This window comes from Panthera onca, chromosome D4 (assembly GCF_046562875.1).
Source record: "Panthera onca isolate mPanOnc1 chromosome D4, mPanOnc1 haplotype 2, whole genome shotgun sequence".
Lineage (NCBI taxonomy): Eukaryota > Metazoa > Chordata > Mammalia > Carnivora > Felidae > Panthera > Panthera onca.
This window is the reverse complement of record NC_138351.1, coordinates 63,974,109-63,996,618: the sequence shown is the minus strand read 5'-3', so window position 1 is coordinate 63,996,618 and position 22,510 is coordinate 63,974,109. Positions and strand designations below refer to the sequence as shown.

At 42.2% G+C, this 22,510-nt stretch overlaps 1 protein-coding gene across 5 annotated transcripts in view; it reads right to left on the bottom strand.

Moving 5' to 3' along the window:
* Window positions 1-4,411: 4,411 nt before the first annotated feature.
* PLPPR1 (phospholipid phosphatase related 1) overlaps window positions 4,412-22,510 on the bottom strand; it is a 327,234-nt gene continuing 309,135 nt past the window's right edge. For 4 of the 5 annotated variants that reach the window (XM_060609179.2, XM_078436641.2, XM_078436640.2 and 1 more), the window contains 4 exons: window positions 17,597-17,847; window positions 13,969-14,145; window positions 10,353-10,484; window positions 4,412-4,797 (listed from right to left, as the gene is read on the bottom strand). In XM_060609179.2, coding sequence (XP_060465162.1) covers window positions 4,765-4,797; window positions 10,353-10,484; window positions 13,969-14,145; window positions 17,597-17,847 — 593 coding nt within the window. In that variant the 3' untranslated portion in view covers window positions 4,412-4,764. The remainder of the gene's footprint in view (window positions 4,798-10,352; window positions 10,485-13,968; window positions 14,146-17,596; window positions 17,848-22,510) is intronic. The other variant, XM_078436642.2, reaches the window with a different exon arrangement.

Genomic DNA, 22,510 nt, shown 5'->3' with positions numbered 1-22,510 from the left:
AAAATCAGTGATTTCAGCAGGCAGTGGTAGATTAATACATACACAATGGATCTTGGTATGATTCCTTTTACCGAATCTGTAAGTATCTATTTTTAAGGCGGTCAAACAACTGAAAATCCCTCTAAGGGTGAGTTAATTCACCACTGGTGACTATTCAGTTAATTAGCCCTAGACCCCGAACTAGACAGAGTCTACCCAGACAATAGGCAGCTGGAATGGAGGTCCACCTGCCTGTGTTTTACACTTACCCCTGTGGCTGCTGAAGAACAGAAGAAATGCCAAATGAGGGAGTAGCTAACTGTGTGGTCCCTACAAAGGCAGAAACTCTGTTGGCTACAAAGAGGGAGCACAAGAAGGGGATGTAAATGTTTTGTACAAAGTTATGCATGATGAGTCTATGTGACTTGAGTGAGCCTGGGTTTACTCAATTCTGAAATACTGTGGGACATCCCTTGAAACGGAGGAAAAAGTGCTTCACAGGATGATTCAAGACAGAAATGACTTTATATAACAACATTAAACATTGTTATCCCAAGAGAAGAGTTGTTCTCTGTTCCAAAATATTTGAGATAAATTGGTAAATGGAAGTTCCTTTAAAGTTAATACGGCATGGATAAAGAATACACACACACACACACACACACACACACACACACACGCACACACGTGCGCACGCACACACACACTGGAACACTACTTGGCAATCAAAAAGAATGAAATCTTGCCATTTGCAACGATGTGGATAGAACTGGAGTGTTATGCAAAGTGAAATAAGTCAGAGAAAGATAATGTCATATGATTTCACTCATATGTGCAATTTAAGAAGCAAAACAGATGAACATAGGGGAAAGGAAGGAGAAAGAAGATAAAAACAGAGAGGGAGACAAACCATAAGAGACACTTAAATACAGAAAACACACTAAGGGTTGATGTGGGTAGGGAGATGGGCTAGATGGATCATGGGCATCAAGGAGGGCACTTGTTGGGATGAGCACGGGTGTTGTATGTAAGTGATGAATCACTGGGTTCTACTCCCGAAACCATTATTGTACTATATGTGAACTAATGTGGATTTAAATGAAATTTAAAATAAATATATATATATAAAGTTAATAGGGTAAAGTAAGGACTTTTGTTTTTTTTTAGACACTATCTTTAAGGAAAAGAGCTTCATACTCACCCTATTCTTCACTCTGCTCATAGGTTTACTTGGTTTCATGGGAAGTCCATAGATTGTAACCTTTTATAGATGCTGACACATAGGATACCAAAATGAACAAGACAGGCTGAGGACACAGGCACCAGCCTTGCGTGGTATAAACGCTGCTTTCCCAGGCAGAGTAATTTCTAATTTTAGAAATGTGTGTGCAGTTAACTGGGCTCCACAAGGGTCAATGAGCTGGAGGGTAGAGTATCAATGGGTCAGTTGATCTTGGGCTATCCATGAACATATCAACCCATCCTGGGACATCTGGATCAAGAACTAGGATGCAAACAAGACGCCTGGAACTCACTACAAAATTCCTGTAGTAGTACCAGGAATGACAGTACATGACAGACTAGTGCTAGCACACATCTTCAATTCAGCGTGGTGGGAATAGTACAACAGCTTTAATGCAACCCTATTCCTTAAGACGAACTGGGGCAATCTGGTATTTCATGTGTTTGCCTCCAAGATATTTAGCACCCTTGAGAGTGTAGTTGCATAAAGTAGGGAAATCGAGCCAATTTTTTGAAACAAAAAGACTACTCCTGGCTCTTCTGCTCTTTAAATCATCCCACTGGTACCCACTCCCTCTTCTGAGTGTGGGATCATGCCTGTTTGCATTCTCTGATTCAGAAGCTCAACATACAGCCCTTCTAGCACAGTTTAAGAGAGAGATCTTCAGAATTTGCCAAGAGAGGCACCCAGACGTTCATGCGTGCTGAGTGCAGCTCCCTTATCCTTATCAGTCCTGTATCTAAATATATTTATCTTTCAACTAGTGGTAGTACCATTCAGGCTCCATTCAAATTCTCTTTATTTCCAAATAAGTCATTTGTCTCCTTAGCCAAACTGGGAGGAAGTCTGGAATCCATCCATTTGGCAAATTTAGTTATTCGCTCTGTGAAGTTGCTCAGGTCAACATACTTCCTTAGCCTTTCTTTTGTTCCTTCCCTCTTCCCTCTCACAGGGAGTCAGGCTTCTCAGGCTCCTGTGGGCTTTCCTTAAAAAGAGGAAAAGCTCATTATGGAATTCGTTCGGAGGCTATCGCGACCACTCGTCCTATTTAGACAGAGGGCTTTGTCTTTCGTAGAAGGTCGAGGGGGAAAGGTCCTTAGCCCTAAGAAATGAATCTCAAATGGCAGGCTTGAAAGATCAACGTGAGGCCTGTGAAGTGACTTGGGGCTAATTGGGGCAACCCTAAGGTTGCCATGGCGTCACGGAAGGAATCAGACTGGCTCAGCGGTCCCACAGACGCGAGCCCAGAGATGTCCCTTATTTCCAAGTGTTGCAGTGTGGTGTCCTCTGGAGTGTGGCTCAGTCATGTACCGACACCCCCGAAGCCCAAGGCCAGGCAATTGGTGTCTGTGGCCAGAGCGCTTGTAATACTTCTGAGAGATCCTTCCAGATGGAAACGGAAAGCAAAGTAGAAGGATAACACTCACCTTGTCGACTGGACTTCTGTTCTTGGAAATACCGTCTGGTAGTCACACATTTAAATGGCCTCTCATTTCGACGAGAAACGGGTAATGTAAAATCCATATAGCCTGCCAATGCTTTTCAGAATGTCTTACCACGAACAAGGAAATAAAATCAAACCCTCATTGCTGTTATGAAAACAAAATCCTCAAATACGTTTAGAAAATGAGTCACTCAGAAATCGGGCAACGTGACGCTTGGGTAGCTTATACAAAGTGGAGAGCTCAGAGCTCGCACATTGTTCCTTCTGAGAAGCAGAATGCATCTTCCTCTACGATGCGCTTTTCTTACCTACATCATCCCCTGAACCACCTAAGCAGGTACATCACATTGAGAAACCTTTGAAAAGACGCAGACTTGGTTCAGAGGCATCTCGATTTAGGGGAGTCAGGAGGACCTGGGTGCTCACACCGGTGCTGACATGCACAACACTACCTCGGGAGAGTCACGGCTTCGCTGGGCTGTTTGGAGAAGAACCACATTACGTGTGTGAAAGCACATGGTATGGCATCCAGGATGAACAAAGCTTCCAGTGTTCTTTCCCTCCTCGCCTGCCTACGCAACTTCAGCCAGACAGAACTCAGGTGCGTGTGAGAGCATGAGCGTGGAAATGAAAATAACCTCAGGCCAGAATGAAGCGAGAGATCAGGCCAGGTTTTAGCAGAGGTCACTTTCGTTTTTAAGAACGACTAACTTTTTATTCGCAACTCAACATGGGCAGGCTGAAAACCAAGGTTTTCACATCCAGGTCCTAATAATTGCAAGAATTTTAAAATGTTGCCTCCACATCCCCAGTCCCACCCACCTCCACTCACACTCGCTCACATACTCCCCCACGAAAAGACCTACCAGTCATGCCTCTGCTGGCACTGATCTCAGCAGGCATGGAACTAAAAAGTGTAAACATGTGTCGGGTTCACTTCATTGTGGCCCTTCAAATACCCAGGGGATGAAGCTTAAAACAAACGACAGGAGCCGGAGTACATTTTGTGATAACTTTTTTTTCTTCTCTTTAGAAAAAAAAAAAAAAAAAAGTACAAAAAAAAAAAGCTAAGAAGAGCCAACATGAAAGTGTCAAGAAAACATTCTGATAGGTCCAGACAAGGGAGTTCCTTCTCTGAAAGGAGTTACACGTTAGTTATTACCATGCTAGAAAAATGAGATGCAGTTAAAATTCTAGAACAATTAAAAGCCACAAAGCCAAGCTGTTGCTCTGTGGCTCTAGGTTGTAGATGCTCCGATACCCTTTCTGTAAAATAATACTGTGCAAACTGTAAAATATTCATTTTCATAGAAAGTCCATACAATATGATATACAAAACTGTTGAGTTGACAGGGGAGACTGGTACTGGTTGCTTTTTGGAAAGAGGTCTGCAGTGTTACCTCCCAGTGCAAGGACATGATTCCAGAAAGATCTTGAGTTTTTTTTTTAGATGGGAGAAGACTTTATCTAGGAGAGAACATATAACCCCAATACCCCTCAAATCCAGGAGTCTCTGCCACTTTTTTATGTAAGTAAGTGACTTCACTAATATAGTACTTTAACTTAGAATACAAAACAGGTTAAGTGACAAGAACACAAAGTTCTTTGTGAAAGGAATGTTTCTTTCTGCCAAATTGATTTTGAGATTTACCATTAACCAACATTGCCCTCCCTGCAACTCAAAAGTTAATTTTCATTAAAATTTAAAAGCTCTGGAGGAGGCAGCAAGTGCAGTAATAAAGGGGTAAGGTGAATTGTTACATTAATTTTATTTCTATGCCTATAAAACTGAGAAAAGAAGGTCTGTGTACAAATATCACAAAACAACATCAATCATTGAATCAATGTGGTTCTTCAATGAGCACTGGAACAAGAAGAAAATTTTGTTGGTGTAAAATTCTGGCATAAATATATTAAAGCTGACAAAAAAAATCAGGGCAAGCTACATCACTTCCTCATACAAAAAAATGTACAAAACATTAGCTTCTAACTAGATAAACATAATACTTGTCTTCACAGTTTGACATCAAGTAACTGTGTGTCTTGAAGTATCGAATTGAAGGGTGATAAAAAAACAGCTTGTGACACATCAGCTGTCTCAGGTGACTTCGGTCATGGAGGCAGAGTGATTCTGTAAAGACAAGCAGGTGTAATCTCAGAGTCGGGCTGATTGACTCGTGCACACTCACTCTTCCCTGGCTGTGCCCTTGCTCTCTTGTCTCCTGACTTCATACAGGCTGTTCCCTCTCCCTGAAATGCTTTTCCAGGGCCTCACAAATTATCACTGTTTCTATTAAATCTTCCCTGATTTTTCAACCAAAAATAAAATAATTTCTGCACCTAAACTTGGTCTCTATAAAGTTGTCTTGTATCATACTTAATCATATTTTAATAGAAACATTTAAGGATCTCAAAGTAACTTCAGCTGCATTCCACATTTTTAATGTGGTGTTTTAATATCAAACGGTTCTGATTTTTGAAAATTTTCTGTATGATTTATTCTTTGAGTCATGAGCTATAAAGAAATGAGTTTAATATTTCAAATGTACAGGGTTGTTTTAGGTATAGATATCTATTTTTTTCCTAAAGAATGTAACCTGTGTGATATTGGTCCTTTACAATTTCTTGAGACTTTTAGGTGATTTATTTTCATAATGTTTCATATGTTTTGAGGATTGTATGTAATGCACATTAGATCTTACTAATCATCTATATTTTCACTATATTTTATTTGCTTATTAATTAGAGAGAAATGTGTTACAATCCATACTATGATTGCAGCTTTGTCCCCTTTTCCTCGTAATTCTATCAATTTGAGCATTTATGGCTTGTTTATATAACCCCTACCTCTTGTTTACATAACTTCTATATACAGGTCCCAACATTTCCTCTTTTGTTTGAACGTAAACCCCCCAGTCCATGGGGTTGGGAAATGACTTAGGAAACTGTGGCTTTAGATCTGATTATTATTGGTTTCTTGATTCGTTTATGTTTAAAATACTAGAGATTCATATATTCTTGAGAGCTCGACTACAAATTTTAGAAACTAAGTATTTTGTTTTTCAATGTACTTTTTATCTGTCATGTTTGTGAAAACTAGAGCTTGATGCATTTCTTGCCATAATGTGAAAAATGACTTTTCCTTTATGTCTTCACTTTTATAATATGCTTCCTTTTTGAAAAAAAAAAAATGTTGGGTCAATGCTTTGTTAATTTACATGTTTATAAGATTCCATTTCAGAGTAAGCAATAAAAGGTAAAGTAATTCAATAGGCTAGGATAACTAAATGGGTGGCTTTGGGCAGACTTCTTTAACTTTCCAAGTCTTGTCTTCTATTTATGATATGAGGTCTACAATATCACTAGTTTCAAATCAAGGGGGCCCTTAGAATTCCTCTGGGAATATTTTCTGAACTATAAATACTCTTTTACCTCATGATTGTTGGATTAGAACCTCCTGGGGTAAGGTTCTAGGCACCTGGGTCTCAGCACCCATTAGATTCTTTTTCTGCTAAAGAAAAAAAGGTCTCCCCTTCTTCCCAAATCTGGAGACATTGAGAGACTTTACACCACACCCAGAGTGAGGTCATACAATTGTTTCATTTCTAACTTCCTTTTGTTAATATAAACTGTGTTTGACAAGTGCACAGTTGCTCAACACCAAGGGCGTGGAGAAGCAGAGCACAGCTCCAAGCTGGTCTCCTTAGGGTCACAATAACTCTCTGGGATCCTAGAACAGGGTGTCTATGAGATTACAAGAACTCTACAGGACCACAAAATTATGCTTTGGAAACCTGACCATTTTTGTTTTGTTTGGATTCTATAATTACTTACTTTTTGGTTTTTATTTAGTACTTGGGAAAGATTTTAGAAAATGAACCCTGTCTTAATCAACTATGCTAAAGGAATCACGGAAGACAAATATTCAAATTTGAGTTGATTTTCAGAAAGGAATAAAAAGCACTGTAACTCCATGTAGTAAAAGGGAAAGGTGTCTCAAGAGGAAGGAAAGGAGGAACCCCAGGTCCCTTCTCCAGCCAGACGGTCTTCTCCTTGAGGTCTTTTTTTTTTTTTTTTTTTAAACATTTATTCACTTTTGAGAGACAGAGACAGAGCATGAGCGGGGAAGGGGCAGAAAGAGAGGGAGACACAGAATCTGAAACAGGCTCCAGGCTCTGAGTTGTCAGCACAGAGCCCGACGCAGGGCTCGAACTCACAAACTGCGAGATCCTGACCTGAGTCGAAGTCGGACACTCAGCTGACTGAGACACCTAGGCGCCCCAACTCCTTGAGGTCTTTTGAACAGTGGGATAGATTTCGCACGTATGAATGCATGCTCTGAAGAGAAGTTCCTATTTTCTCTCAGATTCCAAAAGATCTTCTCCCTGGGAAGATGGTTCTATCCCAGATATTACAAAGGAGTCAGCTTCTAATAGCAACCACAGCTGTTGGAGTTGACTAGGGAGTCCTTGCCCACAGGAGAAACCACAGGGCAGATTTCTTTTGGAAGAACTGTAGCTCAGTTCAAATACAGTATCCCTTACCACATGTTTCCATTTAATGCTAAATTGCAGACTTCAGAATGGAATTTCTCTTGAATGAAATGCCAGGCCCTATGGTATAGTACAGCAGGCGGGGCCTTTGGAATTAGATGGGTCTGTTTTAATTTTAACTGGGTGACCTTGGGCATGTTTCTTAAAATCTTTGTGTTTTACTTAACTTACCTACAAAATGGAATTAATTATAACAATTGTAGGGGATTATTGTGAGGACTGAATGTGATGGCTTGCAATAAATGCTAATTTTCTTTTCTTGACCCAACAAGTAAAGGGTATAATCATCCTAACTGCCCACATGAAAACATTTTAAATAAAGGTGGATGCTTTGTTACTTGAGTCTTCTATAGTTGGTGTGGAAGGCATCACTTGAGAAGTCAACTTTCTAACCAGCGTCCTGTAGCTTCTCTTTGACTAGCCTGCAGAAGTCCTGTTCACTGTTTTCTTATTAATTTCTGTCTTGTGTGGGGGTTCAGATAGTGACTATTGTCTGATTTTTGGTTCTTGCTTTTGTCTAAAGTCTCTAGTTCAGGTTTTGTTTCTGGCTTGCCTCTGCCCCTGTCAAACATTCATTTCATGCCTCGTGAATGCCAGGAAATATGGAGAGTAAATAAGATATGGTTCATAGGGTTCAGATCCTCAAGGTCTCCAAGCTCTTGGCAGAGGCAGATATGAAGGGGCATTATTGGCATTAATTTTGCAGGACAATCACACAAGGGCCCATGAGGTCCCTTAGGCCCAAGCCTGTTATTCAGAAATGGCCTCGTTGTATCCAGATGGAACGATACACATGGAAACAAAGATACATGGGCAGATTGAAGGAAGTTCAACTCCTGCTCGTAGTGAATCATAATATATATATTTTAAAGATAATCTTTCATTCTATCTTGTGGAAGAGCAGATTTTGAAATTCTGTTTGGCACTTCATATTTCAATGTAAGTGGAATCCCCCAAATACGACCTAGATGTCTCTATGACCTCTGTGGTCACTATCAATGGTCCTGAGGGAGAAGAGAGAGAGAAGTCTGGAGAAGGCTTCCAACAGAGGGTAGTGCTTGAGTGGTGTTTGGCAGAAGGATGGGGTCCAAAGTTGATGTCCTTAAACTGGGACGTTCAAGGCAAAGTAGAGAGCATTTAAAAGAACACAGAGACTCCCATGTTTGTGGAACTCAGTAGGTATTTGTTTGCTTTTAAAACTCACCTTTGTCTTCAGTTGCTTCACCTCAAAAGTAGAGGAAACCACTCTGATCTTATCAGGTACAGAAACATAATTAGATAGGGAAGACCAGAGAAAGTCTATCTCACCATTTCATTACAAGGGATCATGATTTAGCTCCTTTATCACTCAACCTGCATCGATAGGCTGTATATAAATAAACCAGCAATAGATTTTTTAGTATTTTTTTTTTTTACATTTATTTATTTTTGAGAAACAGAGTGAGACAAAGCGTGAGCGGGGGAGGGGCAGAGAGAGAAGGAGGCACAGAATCTGAAGCAGGCTCTAGGCTCTGAGCAAGCAGTCAGCACAGAGCCTGATGCGGGGCTCGAACCCACAAGCTGTGAGATCATGACCTGAGCCGAAGTCGACGCTCAACTGACTGAGCCACTCAGGTGCCCCTTAGTATGTTACTTCTTAATTAAATCAAGTCAAAACGTTCACCTTAATACAGGTTGGGGGAAAAACAAACAAAATACTCGGCTCTGGGTTTAATGGAGAGCCCTAGTTTTTCCAAGATGGAAATAGCTTTAGTGTTTTGTTTTTCTTGTTAGTAAAATTAGAAAGACTTCACTAAATGTGAAAAGAAATAGGAGAGTTCATCTCAGATACTGGATAGTTAATAATCTTTAATAAGGGAAAATATTATTTTATACTATATTGATAATTCCAGTGGGAAGTGATTTGCTTTTTCCTTGTACTATCTAAGAAAATGGTTTTGTAAGGATGTAAACATCCCAAAGTGGGGCTTGAACCCACGAACCGTGAGATCATGACCTGAGCTGAAGTTGGACGGTTGACTGACTGAGCCCACCAGGCACCCCCATATTCCTATTTTTTAATCTGTGCAGTGGGACTTTCCTATCGATTCAATAGGTTTTTGTTCAAATAAGAATGTAGTTGTAAAGCACCTAGCAACTGTCCCAGGCAAAAACAAGTGTTTGATACTATCTCTCGAGGCTGCTTTCACTTGGCGAATCTTCTGCATGGCATTTCCTGTCTTCTCAGACAGAATACACTTCTTTTTCTTCATTTGGATTCACAAAGCACCTTGGGAACCTCTGATTCAGTATGCCATATTATGACTACTCATTTATATCCATCTTCCTGATTATCTGTGAGTTCTTCGAGGACAAGGACTGTGCAGCTAATCATTTTCTGTATCTCTGACATGAACCAAGGCCCTGATGTAAATAAGTGAGTATGGTTGCATTAAAAGTTTTTGATTGTGGGGGCGCCTGGGTGGCTCAGTCGGTTGAGCGTCCGACTTCGGCTCAGGTCATGATCTCACAGTCTGTGAGTTCAAGCCCCGTGTCGGGCTCTGTGCCAACAGCTCAGAGCCTGGAGCCTGCTTCAGATTCTGTGTCTCCCTCTCTCTCTGACCCTCCCCCGTTCATGCTCTGTCTCTCTCTGTCTCAAAAACTAAGTAAATATTAAAAAAAAAAAAAAAAGTTTTTGATTGTGGTCATCAAAATAGATCCAAAAGGACACTTAGTAACCTTTTTAATGTTTGTTTTTTTTAATGTGCTTCCAGCTTACATCTATTGCTGAATGTAACAAAACCTTTCTCTTTCTAAATATTGTCCTAGTCACTAAACCAGATTGGCCTCCCACATAATTGGTCCAAATTTTATAAATGTGGTATTGCATAGTAGGTCAAGGCGTCTTAAAGCAGCTGGGGTTTAAGTTAGACATTACTAAGAACTTCCTGAGGATTCATGATTGCCATGCCCCAGAATAAATACAGGACTATTGAGAGAAGATTGAAGTTCTTGAAGCCTTTACCTCAGATTTGATTAGTGTTGAGTGGATTCAGTGGTATCCTGCTTCCAGTAGAGGAATGGATTAGCTGACCTCCCAAGATAACAGGCCTTGAGCCTGTGGGTTTGGTTTTCTAAAACCACTTTACTGTACCTGTGCGCTTAAGGTTTCCAGAGGGCTTTCTATCCTTGGGAAAGCCATTAGGGGCACTCCACGGGGATCCTCGGGTTTGGATTTGGAAGGAGATCCTTGTATTCCTTTAAAGTTATGGACCACACACATTCCCTGCAGGATGAGGGGAAAAAAGACTGGAGTCAGACTACAGCCATCTATGCCTGGTCACCTCTGAGGATGGCAGGCCTTTCCCCCTAGAATATCGCTGCCATAGTGATTGTTTTCTTTTGAGCCAGTGGGTCATAGGGGCCATGCAAAGACCTTGGGCATAGTTTAGGGTGTCTACTGAACATGTCTAGGGGCTGATGAAGCATCTGACTGATACCCACATGGCCAGTGGTAATCAATCCACCCCACTAAGCCTGTTTCCTCACCTGTGAATGGAAATAACAACACCTATCTCACAGATCTGAAATGATTAAAAGACACAACGAATGTAAATCATCTTATAACAGCAGCATAATTTATTGAGGGCCACTCTGTGTCTGGCATGGTCCTGAGGATTTCACCTTCCTTCATTTAACCCACTCAGCAATCTTACAAGGGAGGGACTATTATCATATTCAACTTGGGTAAGGAGGCACAGAGAAGTTAGATAACTTGCCCAAGGTCACACAGAGATTTCAACTCCACAGCCCCTTAATCATACCACTTTACTCTTTTGCCTCTTAACAAGCGCCAACCATATAGCAAACGATCCATGCTGACGAGTCTTTCACTCCTAAGAGGACCCTCCCTAAATTATGTGACTACTGTTTGCTTGAGATTAACTCAAAATCGTGGCACTTTTCCTTTATTGCTTCCATGAAAATACTTTCCCTCTAAACGACTCCTCACTTTTATTTCTTACTGAGACCCTCCTTCATAACAGTCTGTTTTTACCATCTTCTCTGCTTCTTTTGCCCTCGTAGAGTTTATCTTTTTCCACTGTCTTCATTGTTCTGCATCATTGTTTCTATAACCTAGTATCTTTGAATCTTTCCTGTCACTCTTCAAACCCTGCAGAACATTTATATAAATATTCTCTATTTGGCTTTCTTCCACCTCACTCTCCAGCTCTGCTTAAACCCCCGCGATTCAGGAAATGGGGGAACTGGGAAACATAGGAACTCTGAAGTTGGAAAGACCCAGGTCAGATTTATAGCTTATTGGCTGGGTGGCCATTGAGTAAGTTATTTATCTTTGAGCCCCATTTTCTTCATCTGTAAAATGAGGATAAGAATAGTGTTAGGGTTGTCCTAGGAGCACATGATTTGGTGTATATACAGATTAGGGCACGTAGTAATTGCTCAACTAATCACCAACCCCTGCCCCAGCTGCTTTAATCTTCACAATAATGCATATGTGCTCTAAAGTATGCTCCTGGTCTCAGACTCTTCTCTTCCTGTCTTCCTGTCCAAGTCTCCACTTTGGGAGGCTTCCAGTCTCTTCGAAGACGTCTTTCCCCTCCCATTTCCAAGCTCAGTGTGTGTGCATGTGAGGTGTGTACATGTGCACATGCAGACAACAGGAAGAGCATGGGGTCTGTCTCTGCCAGGGTAATTCAGCAACAGTTCTGGGTCTTACATAAAGACCATTTGTGGAAAACAAAATTGGACATTTGCCATCAACTGGGAAGGCAACAACAGAGCAAATAACTAAGCGGTAGGAAACAGGGCTGCAAGTTAGTGAGAGAAAGGAAGTTTAATAGTAAGGCAGAATTTGTACATGTGGCCTTAGAAAATGCAAAGGATTTCACAGATTTCATCCCATAAAGACCTCATGAAATACCTCGGGACAGTCTGTACTGTTCTTTGTCTCTAGCTGGGGATGTTGGCCCCGGGACTGATGGACAGCAAAATTTTTTGGCTTTTGAGCCTAAGCTTTCACTGATGGACTATTGATCTGTCTTTGAAAACCCTCTTTTCTCTTGAGGTCACCCGTGCCCTTTCCAAACTCTTTTAAAAGCAATCGCAATCATTGGGAAATATCTCCTATGAGAGATCAACATCTCAAGATCATTCAGCACCGCTTTTCCTGCAGCTTCACACAGACAATTTGCATTGAAGTCCTTCATCTTTAACTTTAGAAAGAAAGCCTGGATCCATTTAAAATAATTTTGAATTAAAATGGAGCTTCCCCATCTCCATGGGGAGATCAGTGTTTTGAGCAACTGGGAGCATTTCCTGTATCTCAGCAGGTAAAAATGTTGGAAACTCTGAGTTAGAAGTTAGGAGAGGCATAGGTGTATTTAGTGTGTTGGGAAGGGCAAGGAGGAAGGCTAGGACAAGGAAGAATCATCTATGTATAATGCCAGTCTCTATGGGTGCTTTGGACCAGGATAGGCAGAATGGGAGGAGGGACATCCGGACAGTGATGGCTATTGTCTTTTAGGGGAAGCTTGCTGAATATTATTAGGGGATTCATTTCATGCACAATATAGGACTCTCCAGGCCCAGTGATTTACTGTAAATCCTTCCAGGTATACTTTAAATCCCTGAAGAGTATTTACAAATTGTACCTCTGTGGTATGCCCTTGTGATAAAATACTACACAGCAAGAAAGATAAATGAATTATTGATACATGCTACAATGGATGGATGTTAAAATAATCATGTCAGGTGAAAGACGGCCAAGAAAATGAATATACACTATATAGTTCCATTCATATGAAATCCTAGAAAAGGCAAACTAATATAGAGTGTTGGAGAGATCAGTGGTTTCTTGGGAATGAGGGGAATGGATGAGGGAGAGAAAGATATATGTATGTCAAAATTTATCAAATTGTACACTTCATGTGTCATCTATTATCTGCCTATTATAGTTCAATAAAACTGTAAAAAGACAAAAGTAAAAATTAGCCTCTTCTCTTCCAGTCCAACTAAGATTAAGAGATTTCCTAGGTGAGCAGGTGGTGAGGCCCCCAGCTATTTGAGGAACTAAAATCATCAGAAAAGTAAAGATACGGAGAAAACTATATCAGCCAAAACTCTTCTCCAGAAAGATTATTATATGTGGTTGAGAAGCCACTTATAGTGGAAATAAGCTGTCTGAGAGCCAAGTGTAGGTGAGAGCAGAAGCCTTCTAAAAAGCCTGGGAGTGGCTAGAGAAGTGTTTTCATACTGCAGAGTGGGATATGCAAGTCTGGGCCAGAGCAGAGTTTCTGAGGATGCGGGAGAAGGGGCTGTCTGCTTCCACCCAGGCTCTTTGTTTTCTGTTCTTCCCTCCTTAGTTTCTGCTCTCAATACATTCTGAACAGATATTTAAAGAACATTGCTTTAAAAATAAAATAAAGAACACTGCTTTGAAGGTGCACCAAATTACTAGTCTGCTGGACCCCAGTCCACAGCCCAGTGTTGAAGGAAGCAGAGCAAGCCGTCCTCCACAGGCATTCGTCTTTCTGACCCCTTGGGGGAACATGCAGTCAGATTTCTGAAAGAAAGGGTGCTTTAGAAGTCATTTTTGTAGCAAAAGGATGCATAATACTTGGAAGAGAGTTGCAACTCACAAGGCTGGGGCAGGAGGAACACGGACTTACACTGTGAAGTCTGGCTAACCTGACAGCCTTGCAGAGGGCACAAGAGGGAAAAAGGTAGAAAGAGGGAAGCTAACCTACCAGAAACAGGGCTACAGCAGTGCCCAGGATGAAGCCCGCAATCACGTCGGAGCAGTGGTTCCGATACTCAGAGACCCGATTAAGGCCTGTCAGGAAGGCTGTGCAGAGGGTCCCGAGGCACAGCACTGGTTTAGCCAGCCGACTGCTCTTTGTCTTGATTGTGCTTGTGATGTACATCTGGAACAGGACAGAGACCAGCAAGTGACAGGCAGCCTCCTTGTGCGGTGCAAACACATACATGCACAGACATGCACCAGCACATGCAACAGGGGCCGCGCCCAAGTGGCCACACTGACTAGTTGAACAATTCCACTAAGTCAGGTAGGAAAGAATTTGGGTAGGAAACCAGTGCAGCAAGAACAATGGATGGCTGTCTCCTAATCATGTTTTGTGTTCTAGTGGGCCCGTAAACAGAAATAGCGATGCAGAGTGACCGCATAATGAACATCAGAGTGTGCAAGTTTTATGCAACAAATTAAAGAATCACTTGGAGTATAAGGAAACCCACATAGAATCTCAGATACCAAAGAACTTCTGTGAGAATGAATTTTATGAAAGAGAAGTCCAGGTAGGCGAGTGGCTAATACATTTTACTTTTGGTGTCTCCCAGAGTTCTAGCTGATTCTTCACACTTGTGAGCAACAAACACAAAAGCATTGACTGGTTAGTTGATTGGCTGCCTTAGAACTTCCAGATGGGTGTGTCACAAACAGGTTTCAGTTGTGCTAAATTCTCACATTCCTTGGAACAGCTGTGATCGGCTCTCTGCATTCATTTACCCTGGTGTTTAAATTTTTAAAAAATGTTTTATTTCTTTCTGAGAGAGACAGTGCGAGCCGGGAGGGGCAGAGAGAAGGGGACAGAGGATCTGAAGTGGGCACTGCGCTGACAGCACGAGTGAGTCTGAGTGAGGCTGGAACTCATGAACTGCAAGATCATGACCTGAGCCGAAGTTGGAGGCTTAACCTACTGAGCCACCCAGGTGCCCCTACTCTAGTCGTGTTTGAAATTATTGAACTCTATGTGTTTTAAAATATCGAACTTTTCTATGGGTTCCCCGACATCCAAAAGGTTGGGAAAGGAGTTCCTGACCTGAGGAAAGGATGATGTAATTTATGGCACCTGAGATGTGGGCTGTTCTTATCTATTGTGAGGGGCTTGGCAACACTCTTAAAGTTTCATCGGCTCAGTTATCAAATGTGCGTCTGGTGGCCTAGAGCCTCTTTCAAAGAAGTAAACACGGTTCGATCACCTGTGCAATGGTTATAAGAAACCACTAGAGGGCATTACTGATCCACCCCATCATTTCTTTAGACCTGATAAATGAATTTGCAACTCTGAGAAATAGTATGCTAATACCTACAGTCTACAGTGTGTTTGTATGGCCTGAGCACATACAGGTTCAGTGGATGCATTTTACAATGTTACAATGGAAACTTTTACTTTTGTAGAAAGAGGTTTCAACAGTGGTGTGAATACAGAAGATGGAATTCTCTATCACATGTAATAGATGACCTACGAAAGTATGGTTTGATCAGTTACACAAATTAGAGCACATTACACCATTCTGGGGCTGTATAGGAAATGTTACTTAACATCTACACTAGATATATTTAACTCTACTATTTTATCTTTTTATGTTGTTTTTTAATTATACCCTTTATCAATCTTTCCTATAAGATTACAAACTATAAGAACAGGGGCTTAGGGTTAGTATTCTTCATGGTATTAACTAGTCCTTAGGAGATCTTTCTTGAGTAATTTCTGAAAGCACTTCACACATAACAGGGGCTCAAAAAATGTTCACACAATTGGAGTCTTGTATCACGGTTTATCTGATTATAGTCTGTGGGGCATGATTTGAATTGGATTATATCTGAATCCTTGAAAACATCTGCTATTCTAAGCAGACTTCTTTTTTCTCAAAAGAAATTTGTAACTCATTTGATGAGACAATAGATTATTATGACAGATTTTATAACGGTGTTCTACAAATTTCACACCTCAGTGGCTTGAGTTCGATAAATATGGGTAGGAAAAGGGTTCAAGAGTACATTGCTTCATAGAACTTAGGCTGTAGATAATTTAGAACAAATGGAGATTTTGAAAGTTGGAGAACATGCCAAATGCCTGAGAGGATTTTCTTTGTTTAAAGAATACATGGTCGGCCTGCCTATCTATCTACCTACCTACCTATCATAAAGCAAGGTTTGATTGATCTGTTTGAGGCTTCTATATTATCTATGTGCATGTTTCCTAACATGGGGCAGCTGAAGTCATTTTTTCTCTCCTATTCATTAAAGAGCAGATTTAAAAGGAATAACTAGGAAGACTAATTTTGGGTAATTGGTGGTTGACAAATTCATCCTATAGATGTGATCTTGTGAATGTGATGCCAAGGAGCCATCGTTTTAAGGAGAATATTCAGCAGTTTACTTGACGCTGTACTGAGTAGACCAGACGTGTAGTCAGTCCCCTTCTTTCCACCGTGAATGTAGGCATCCAGGTGCTGGCAGGGACGCCCTTCAACTGGAGGCAGACTCTCAGCAGAGAGTGCAGTTACCCTCACTTGAGGGGGTGGGAACATGCTCTCCTGGGGGGTGGGGACGAGTCTTGCTCAGAACCCCTGGGAAGAATGGATTATTTCAAAGGGGTCTTTCCTCTGCCTTCTCCTTCCCTTCCATTGAGACTCACTAGACTAGTCCTACCTGGAACATAAAGTTCAAGTAAGGAAAAGATGTGTTTTTGACCAATAGTTGTTCTTCCCCAGGGAAATGCATAGGATATCTGCCTTTGAGCTGATCCCTCTACTTCTGTGCTCTTGTTTCTAAGGAAGCATAGGCCAGAGAAAGGGGAGATGAAGTCATTTCCAAAATGGATGCAATTAAAGAGTAGGAAAGTAAAAGGGACAGCATGGTTTCTTCCTGTATTTTAAGATGTGGGACCCACTTTAGGTTTTCTCTGTGACGAAAGCAAACAATGTAGAGAGAACACTGTACCCCAGTGGGGGCAGTCAAAGCCTGTAAGATTTGGGGAGCAGGGACAAGTGAACTTTCGGGTGTTGGGGATCTGGTAGGATCACCCTTCTGCTCTGGGTAAACGGTGAAGAAGAGTGTCGGGAGTTGCAGAGGAAAGCTGTGTTTTTATCCCGGGTCTGTTGCACTACCCACGCAGCCATTCACATTAACGCCCACACCTGCAAACTTGCAGGCAGGTGTGAGAAACGTATGCTGTCCTGGAACCAGTGAAACTTTGGCAAAGAGTGCTGTTGTGAGCAGTGGGAGGATCCCCGACAGGGTGCCAGAAGCCTGGGTCCCAGGTCTAACTGTGGGTTCTCACCTATTTCTCTGGGGCTCAGTTTCTGCATCTGTAAAATGGGAAGATTTGACTAAGAGATTATCCACATTCCCAAATCAATATCCTCTGGCAGCTCGGTATGTTACCCTGGGGTGTTGGGGCGGGGGGAGGCAACGGTATGGTGCTATGCAGGAGAAACATGTTGTAACAGGACTTTAAAAATCACTCTAAGTGACTGTGACAAAAAAAAAATGAAGGTGAGGAGGGCAGAGAGACATGTATCCCAGACGACAACTCATCTTGGGAGTGCCGGCAAGACTGGGCTACTCACCGTGGCATATAAGGCGGAATAAATGCTCAGAGCGGCATGTTTGGAGGGAAAGGACCTCCGAGCCTTTTCTATCACTTCCATGTCCCCGGTACAAATGTTGCCATTGTTTATGAACTGGTGGTGTGCTCGGCAGTCTGTACTGGTGTAGTTCGGCTTGCACACTGTCAGGAAGTACGGGGTTAGGTGCCCCGTGACCACCTGTCCGGCGTTTACAAAAATGTCAGTAGCAAAAAGTCCGAAGGCAAATACCCCTACAAGGAGATTTGAAACGATTAGCAATGGTGAGGTGCACGGTCGGTTGGTTTTGTCCCTGAGAGGAAAACATAGCAGTGAGAGTCCATCAGAACCTACCAAAAATGATCTCGCCAAATTGTCTCCCCAACCTTTATCTTTGCAGGGAGTGGTGCCTGCTTCCCAAATCATTCCATTCAAATTGATGCAGATATTCTGCGGTTAGCATTTTACCATTTTGTATAAACCAGAAGCAGCATGTTCTAATGGGAAGGACTGGATTTGGGGAATCATACAGATTTGGGCTCCATCCAGCCCCAGCGTTGCTGACATTCACAGAAGTTATTTGCCTTCTCTGAACCTTGGTACCCTCAGTCACAAAATGGTCAGGGGGAGGGATACCTCTTGGGGGGCAAGATTAAATAGGATAGGTACAAAATACTCCCTTTGGCGTCAGTAGCTACTCAACATCAGTTTTTTTTTTTTTTTTTTTCCCCAGTAGAAAATATATTCTGCCTGCTCATGTTTGGAAATGCAAATACTCTGAGGAGGGGTATTTATGACATCATGGCGGCTGAAGTGAATGAGGTTGTTAGGGAGTTATCCTTAAAGATAAAAAAGGTCATTCCAGAAACCTCGATTGAATTGGATGTTTCATTTGACAGTTGGGCAGAGAAAATAAGAAAGGGAGAGTGTTACAGCAAAATGCTGGTGACTGTATCAGTTTCATACAGCTGCTGTAAAAAGTTACCACAAACAGAGTAGCTTAAAACAACACAAGTGTATCTTCTTAGAGTTCTAGAGGTAGGTTTCCCTGGGTGAAATCAACAGGTTAGCAGGATTGTGTTCCTTCTGGAAGCTTGAGGGTAGAATTCATTTCTTGCCTTTTCTGGATTCTAAGCTGTTTTACATTCCTTATCTGTGACCCCCTTCTAGCAATTATGTCACTATGACCTCTGCTTCCATTGTCACATTTTCTTTGACTCAGAGTTTCCTGCCTCCCCCACCCCCCGCCTTTTTTTAAAGTTATTTATCTTGAGAGAGAGAGATAGTGAGAGAGAGAGGGAGGGAGGGAGAGATTTCCAAGCGGGCTCCGTGCTGTAGGCACAAAGCCCAGCATGAGGCTCAAACCCATGAACTGTGAGATCACGACCTGAGCTGAAACCAAAAACAGGACGCCTAACTGACTGAACCACCCAGGCACCCCTCCTGCCTGCCTCCCTCTTATAAGGACTTTTGATTACATTGGGTCCACCTGTCCAACCCAGGATAATCTCCTCAACTCAAAAGCCTGAGTTTAATCACACCTGTAAATTGCTGTTTGTCATATAAGGTAACAAATCCACAGTTTCCAGGGATCAGGATATGGACATTTTGGGAGAGGAGGGCATTATTCTTTCTGCCACACTGACTTTGCTGTTTGGCTGAGAATCCTGTGGGTAGGCTGTATTTCCTGGATTTTATCTGTCCTCTGGCAAATTCCACGGGATTAGTCCCAATAAGATTGAACATGGTAGAGCAGAATTCTTGATAGGAAGCTTCACTGTGAACTCTTTCAAAGCCTACACAGTACAGCTATAGATTATCAGTGGACTATTGTCTGTTAAAAATACCAAAGGGGGCTGTGTAGAGCCGAGGTACATACAAGTTACTTGAAAGGATAAAGACTTCCCAAATGCAGCTCAATTATGGGAGAAGTTGGCAAGTGTGAGAGTCAGCATTAACCCTTGTAAATGTCAAGGATCTGCTACAGTTTCAGTTAAATTTCTACCCAGCTTTGACTCCCATATTTAATGTCCTCCATCTGCAAATTGTGCTGACATCAGCACTGAAAAGTTGATCCATTATAGCAGAAGTGAAGACAAGTTTGGCTGAAACCTTCATCCGGTTTTCATTTTGATCTGTATTGATTGCTATAATTTTCTTTTTTGTGGCTTTGCCAGGATGTGCTTTATCACAATGAGAACTGGCTCTTTTAATAGCTTCAGCCAGCTCACTCTCAGAGGGTCTGACCTCTGAGAGTAGGCAATCATTGATCATTCGTGGCAATTTTCCCCCCAGGTTCAGGAAGTCTGAATGGTTAGAGATTTTTTTTTTTTTTTTTACACCTTTAAGCAAGATTCTTAAAGACCAGGTCTCTGGCTTTTTCAAGGGGCAATAAGTCTGTCTGGGCATACTTTTCCAGGAAACCAGGGTAATTTATGATTTGAAAAAGGACAAGTGACAGCACTTTCCTCTGGCATTTTATTTGTCAGAAGTGCTTCCAATTAGGGCGGGTTTGTTCTTTCTGAGACAGGATTTCTAGGCTCCTAGGATGGATGTCTGAAATGCCAGCTCTGTGGTCCATGGTGATTCTGTGATGGGCAGCTCTCCTATTTATCGTCCTGTGATATTTTGCAGAAAGTTGCTTTCCCTCTTCTTTGCCTCCTTAGGCATCATCTCTGCTCCTCCTAATGGCTTAACAAGCATCTGCTTTCCAAACATTTCATTCTGGTGCATTTGATCTAGCTTCAGAAGGGCACTGTCACAGGCCACCTGAATGTCACAGGCCATGCCAACAAAGGGCGGCAGAACCTGAAGCAGCGATTCACAGACAATGTCCTATCACACGGGGCTTTTGTAAGACACTCCAGCCATTGCCCTTAACCCTGAGCTACTTGTGTGTATTTTACAAGCCTCAGAAGCTAACAATAGCTCCTTTTGTCCTCAGGTCAGGTGGAATACCATTTATGGTCTCTGTATTGCAACGTATGATTTGAAGGGGATGTTTTTAAAATGTCTATAGAACCTACCTTGGTGTCAAAAAATTCTTTAAATGAGGTCATATTTTTGAAATATTAACAGATACATTTTTCATTCCTATAACCCTCCCTAGTGGGTTCTATTTATCTTATGAATCTGCTCCCAGTAGTGTTCCTTGCTTCAGGGGAGCTGATCGCATTTATGAATGAATTTATAAGCTGACACAATAGCCTAAAAGTAAAGTGCTTTTGATTTGCCAGAGCTGTGTGCTTGAGACACTTGTTATTGTTGTTGCTTTGTTTGGAATTCCAAAAAGGCTTGGATGGGAAGACTGAGAGCCACCCTTGGGGGTTGGGGGGGGGGGGGATGTGGCTGAGGATGCCACACAAGGAGGCTGAAGGAGTAAAGAGGCACTCCCATGCTCCCTGCCTCACGCTGGCTGACAGACCCAGGGTCAGGGCAACAGAAATCTCCAGAATGATTTCTGGAAATCCATTTGAAGTGTGTCCTATCCCTCTCAGGGTGTAGCTCAGGAGCTGCAAGCCTTTTAGAGAAGCTTCACACCCAGCATGGTATCAGACGAGGGTACCTGCATTAGCAACGGCAGAAGATCAAATTGGTGGAGCCTAAGGGCCTCCTCACAAGACTCATACGTTCTGGTGTGGGGTGGGGTAAGCAGTTGTAAATTCCCACATCCCTAAGGGATGACAGGCATTAGAATGCCGACAGGACCAAGAGGCTAGGAGGGCCTGAAATTAGGACAAAGAGATTGATTATGATGTCTGTGGTCCTTGTCAGGATGCCATAGATCAGCTAAGGAAACCTAAGCATGCCTCTTCTTTGTTGTTTGTTTTTTAAAGTTTATTTATTTATTTTGAGAGAGACACAGACAGCGCGAGTAGGGGAGGGGCAGAGAGAGAGGAAGAGAGAGAATTCCAAGCATGCTGCACACTGTCAGCACAGAGCCCAACGTGGGGCTCCAACTCAGAACCATGAGATCGTGACTTGAGCTGAAACTAAGGGTTGGATGCTTAACCAACTGAGCCACCCAAGTGCCCCGGCCTCTTCATTGTGGTGTAAATATGACACCCATCAGGCAAGCCCAAGGATAAAGAAAGAGGAAAATGAAGGTATTAAAAAGTCCTTATTTTTTTCCTCAGGATTCTATCTGGGTCCATCTGATCTCAGTCTGTCTATGGACAAATTAGGGTCTTTGATCACTAGTAATTTGGGACATGGAGGTCAAATTCTGGGACCTAGTCCCTACTATGGAATCATTACAGTATTCTACCCTTTCACTCAACCATGAACGTAGAAAAACAGTGACATAACCAGGAAATGTGCATGAGGAGAACCACCAAAGCCACAGATAATTGGCATGCTGGAAAAACAGGACTCATACCAGGATACCATTAGGCCTTCCAAACAAAGAACTGGGAAAATGCATAACCAGACTCCGTGGTATGAAGGAGGATGCTATTGCTTTTCACACAGGTGCCCTTCATTAGGAAACCTAGCCCCAGATAGTAGGCTGGGAACGGGGTGAGTAGGGGCTGGTGGGTGAGGGAAAGACTACATTCCTTTTAGCCACAAAGATCCTGTGACCTTTAGAGGTGGGGCTTTTAAATTGAAGGCCAACTGTTCTATATTCAGTTATAAATGTGTAATTTACAGTTTAATATGGCACCTAGCTGACAGCCTCTGGTGGAGCATCTCTCAATTGTCTACTAAAGTATACATGGGGCTTGTGAAAAAAGATGGAAACTCATAATGTCAGCCCAAAGGGAGAATCAGCAAGGGATTTCCATTGTCAATAAGTGACATGGAGTGAGTTTACTCTCTGTCTCTGTCTCGCTCGCTCTCTCTCTCGCTCTCTCTCTCTCACACACACACACACACACACACACACACACACAATTTTACTTCATGAAAAACTCAAGC